Genomic DNA, 5,000 nt, shown 5'->3' on the forward strand with positions numbered 1-5,000 from the left:
TTCTTTTCCCACAGATCGTCACTTCTTTTCCTGCTCAAGGGGGACTTGTGGACCCGGGAGGTTCCTCGCTGGATGACTTGAGCAGCGCGAACGGAGGCATACATGCTCTGCGGGGAACGGACGGGCCTGGCTTGTCTCCTCGGGTCGTGGAGCCGAGTCTTGGCCACGACAGGTTCAAGCGCGTCCAGTCTGCGTAAGCTGATAGACGAGAAGAGAACAGGATGAGAGGGATTCACAAATATATCTTATTACATCATTAAATAATCTATATAGGGTGATGCAGAATAAAAGAGTACATTCAGAGTAATTCACAAGACTACCGACCATATTCTAAGTACCTAGCGCGCCGAGTACATGACATGAACATGCCGCGATTGGTGTTCTAGAAGCGCGTGTTTGTGTCAAGACCGTGGCAAAGTTGTGGCAATTGCGGCGAAAGTGGGCGAAACAAATGCATATTGACTTGCATTACAAATAATTTTAGGAAAACGTGAATTTTCTGCTGATTTTGAGTTTTTGTTTGACCTTTTGGCGGATTTTCCGAAGTAGAGTGAAGTTAAATGAATGGTAACATAGACAGGAGCGTGAAGTTAAAGTATACAATTATATGAAATATATATATATATCAAATCTGTATGTATGATATGTAGAAGATACACATATATGTATGTGAAATGGTTGTCAATTCTTTAACAAGGAATAAACACAACAAATGATTCATACCAAAATTGAACAATCTTTTGGTAGTGCTACCTCGCTTATGAATTTGTCGTTTGTACATTCGTTCAAAACATAATAACTCTGGAACAGTTGGTAAACCTGAAGCAAGTGACACAGACATGCCACGCTTTTACGTTCTAGAATACCACTTTCGAGTCATGAACACGACATCGACACGACATGGACATGTCATAGCCACGACACGCAGAAAATGTCCTAGAATACGGCTGTATATCTCATTAGATCATTACATAAAATTCACACAGAAAAGCATTAAACAAAATAAGCAATTCTGGAGACAAGTATTTACCTGGAATAAGAGTTTCGAGGCGTGGACAACAAAGTGCGAGAGGGTAGGTCTGTCTCCCAGAAGTTGGTTACACTTCCCTCTGAAGGAAGAGTCATTAAGAAATTCTATTTCAAATCAGTTTCTGAAAAATCACATTTCCAGAAATATGAAGACATCATCATCATATATCATCATTGTTAAGATAAAAACACAAATATATTCTGTTACTAATTAGGGCATCATTTCTTTTACAGTATTATTATTATTATTATTATTTTTGCAAAGAAACAGTTTTCACTATGATTACTCTTCGTTCCTTGCGACTAAACACAGCACCATCCACATGTGATGATCCTGTATCCCGTAGCACTGAACGCAACATCACATAACAATCTGATAAATTCAAAGGGGAAAAAAACCTCAATACAACCGAACCTTCCGTGTCGCTGATAGCTAGTCTGTTCGCCATGAGTTCTCCCATCCTTTCCATGTAGCTCTTCGTCCCCCCATCCAGGTACCCCCGCAGGTCGACCGATTCCTGCCCGTCGAGGTCATAGCCATCCTATAAGAGGGAGATCGAGAGTTAGCTGTCGAGAATACGCTTTTTTTTCTCTATTATTAATTTCATATTTGATGTTATTATTTACATTATCATATATGATTATATATGTTGTCCATTGTCATTAATTATATTGATGAGGATAATTAGGTATTCGTCTGGTGTAGATTTAGGTCTACTGAATTATCAGAAATATATTATCAAGATATGTTTATTATGTTTTAGGGAAAGAATGAAGTGATCAGAAACTTAAAACTCCAATGTATGCTTTGGAGGTTATAAGATGAAATAATTTCGAATAAGAAAAACTCTTTCCTGCGAGAAACGAAAAGCTATTTGTAATACCATGCCGGAGTTTCATACCAAAATAACAAATAGACTCTTTCTCAGTAGTTGACAACATTTTAAAAATAGTTAAAATATTTAATTAGGATAAAATTGCTTAAATCTTTACGAAAGTCTCAATTTATCTTTGAAACGGGTTCGGAAATTTAACAAAGGTAATTTATCCTTCATTATGATATCCTGCAAAAATACAGGAATCCTTATATGACTAGATATAAACGTGAATACAATCAAAATGAGACCCGGAGAGACAAATGAAAAAAAAAAAAGAGTAGAGAAAAGAAGAAATCAAAGAAAGCAATAGTAAAATGAGGAAAAAAGGGCATAAGAAAAGTGAGAATAAGAACACAGGCAAAAGTGTTAAAGGTAAAAAATGGAAAGATACAAATCGTGCATCATATAAATTGTGAAAGAGGTGGATACCTGAGTAGGTCGTGGGTTGATAGATAGATAGATAGAAAGATACATACATACATAATACATACGTATATACATATACAGATACATACATAGATGCACAAATAGATAGATTGATAAAGTTAGATAGAGAGATGGATACATATATATAGATAGAAAAATAGAGGGAGAGGGAGAGGGAGAGGGAGAGGGAGAGGAAGAGGGAGAGGGAGAGGGAGAGGGAGAGGGAGAGAGAGAGAGAGAGAGAGAGAGAGAGAGAGAGAGAGAGAGAGAGAGAGAGAGAGAGAGAGAGAGAGAGAGAGAGAGAGAGAGAGAGAGAGAGAGAGAGAGAGAAGGAGATAGAGATAGATAGATAGAGAGAAAGAGAGAAGCCACGAGAAAGACACAGTTAGAAAGATAGATTGATTGATAGATAGACAAGATGACACACAAACTAGTGCTGCGAAATATAGATGAACAGATATAGACAGAAAATGAAATGCAAAAGAAGATGGCAAATTGTGCATTGAAAAATTAACTGCTTCAACAGTCTGAAATGCACTTAAGCTTCTCTGTAGCCCTTCCGGTCAGCAAAATAATTATAATTTTATTTAATACTTAATCAATGTTATATATACACATATAATTTCTTAATAAACCAAGAGTGGACACACATTACCTAAGAGAATAACACCTAGTCTTTAACAATACATATTCATACATTTTAATTTTATTTATACTGAAAGACTCAATTGTCTTAGTAATCATAATTGCAAAGATCACATATAAAATTACCTTCAAATATACTGATTTTTCTACAAGTTATACTGACTTTCTTTTTACAGTGTATATTTCCTACTGTCAATAAATTTCACTTATTTGATTTTAGTCATATGATTTCTTTTCCAAGCCTTATCAAATTCTAGTAAAATGTCTGAAATAGTTAAAAAAGGGTTAGAACATTTTACAAACGATACTCAGGAGGCCATTTTTAAAGGTCTAGGAATACTGCTTCAGGAAAGATTATTACTAGCAAGTACTTTAGGGATACAAGGAGCATTACAGGATCATTGCACTAGCTTCTACTTCAAACTAATCAACGAGAGGATCAACAAGGTACTGAGGATGGTGGAATCAGGAGAGTGTGAATCCAGGGGTGGACAGAGTAGCGAATGATTCGGGAGGAAAATATGGCAATAGATATCTTTTCAGCTGTTGATTGATAGTCTATTTAATTGTTAGAGGATCAGTCCATATTTAAACAAATGGTTATTTACTTAGAGAAAAGTTTAAGTGTGAAATATTATCATAAACATAAACAAAGTAAAAAAAGAGAATGTTGCGGGAAGATTAAGATGACTATATTTCCACCCCTGTGGACAAAGTTGTTCTTCACTGGACATTGTGGCGGACGTACACTGTGAATAGGATCCTTGTGTTTATGGTTGCTGATGATTCTGTGTACTAAGGTCTCGTTCACAGAGCCAGTGGTGGGTTTCTCTGGCGGGACGGGGGAGATGGAAGCCTCCCGGGGGGCAGAAGAGGAATGGGTGGGACGGATCAGGCTGTGACTGGACCTGCGCAGTGGGGGGGCAGAGCAGGGCGTGGGCAAAGCTTCCTCTAGCTTGTACTGGGTTGGTCTAAGGCTTGTACGTCCTGAGCTGAGGTCAAGCACACTGTTGGAGGTTGTAGGTCTCTCTGAGAGCTTTTTAAGGCACGGCTTGGTGTCTGTTGCAGCCTTGTAGGTGGCACTGTCCAGGCCGGACTCCTCCGCCGCACCGGTAGCGCCTTTACCACTGACCCGGTCGCTGTGCCCCGGAAGCGAGTCCCTGCAGCTGGTCGAAGGAGAGCCCGAGGAGCCAGAGCGACTGTGGTGCAAGCCTTTGGGTCTACGGTCAGCTTTCTCCTGTGAGACGGTGGGAATAAAAAGTGCAAGAGAGCAGTTCATTAGTTGAATAAGGGATAGGGACGGAATCTAGCGGTCATGTAAAAAATAAAGAAGCAAATACTAATGATCCGAATTCAAATCAAGCGCTATATAGCAACACAGACTATATGACAGCACACACCAAAAGTCCTCCATGAACGCAAGTGTACTCTACCATTTTCATCTGAGATGTAACTTTATCAACAACCTGAGCGACGCTTTGCCTCCCAGCCACCTTTCGTCTGGGATGTCTCTGCACTTTCTTCTTCCTCATTCTAACAGGGGTCGTCTGTCTGTCCGATTCGCCACTGCTGGAGTTCGTTTCACTGAAGGAGCAGAATAAGGAAAAGGGTTACTTTCGGGTCCTTAATATTACTTTAGTAAATATTCATTACTCCATGTGATCTGCAGATATAATCAGAGAGAGAACAGTCATTACTCGATATGATCTGGAATTACCATTATCAACCATTCTTTTACTTGCAATCATTCGGCTTTACATCTTGCAATTACTTCTTATCAGGTGATTCAGCCATGCATACTTGCAATTGCTCCTTACTTAATTATTCCACTGACAATCGCTCCTCACTTAATCAAAGTCTTCCACTTACCATTACTAAAGCTTAAATTAGCAATTACTCCTTATCTAGTTACACAGCCTCACCCTTCCAATGACTCTTTCCTTAATGACGTATGTACTTGATCATCAATCGGGCACGCAATCAAACGCAAGCAAAGCCAAATGCACTCCAAGCAGACACATG

At 39.0% G+C, this 5,000-nt stretch overlaps 1 protein-coding gene across 4 annotated transcripts in view; it reads right to left on the bottom strand.

Moving 5' to 3' along the window:
- The window catches only part of LOC122246197 (uncharacterized), a 60,685-nt gene that overhangs the window by 1,564 nt on the left and 54,121 nt on the right, over window positions 1-5,000 (bottom strand). For 2 of the 4 annotated variants that reach the window (XM_086549560.1, XM_043004588.2), the window contains exons 14-18: window positions 4,445-4,562; window positions 3,727-4,215; window positions 1,445-1,571; window positions 1,031-1,109; window positions 1-198 (exon numbers count right to left, since the gene is read on the bottom strand). The exon at window positions 1-198 is cut by the window's left edge and continues 1,564 nt beyond it. In XM_086549560.1, the coding sequence (XP_086405686.1) occupies window positions 1-198; window positions 1,031-1,109; window positions 1,445-1,571; window positions 3,727-4,215; window positions 4,445-4,562 (1,011 nt within the window). Of the gene's footprint in view, window positions 199-1,030; window positions 1,110-1,444; window positions 1,572-3,726; window positions 4,216-4,411; window positions 4,563-5,000 lie in introns of all 4 variants that reach the window. The other 2 variants (XM_043004598.2, XM_043004577.2) reach the window with 1 other exon arrangement.

This window comes from Penaeus japonicus, unplaced genomic scaffold (assembly GCF_977035675.1).
Source record: "Penaeus japonicus unplaced genomic scaffold, GWHDUDI00000001_assembly GWHDUDI00000022, whole genome shotgun sequence".
Taxonomy (NCBI): domain Eukaryota; kingdom Metazoa; phylum Arthropoda; class Malacostraca; order Decapoda; family Penaeidae; genus Penaeus; species Penaeus japonicus.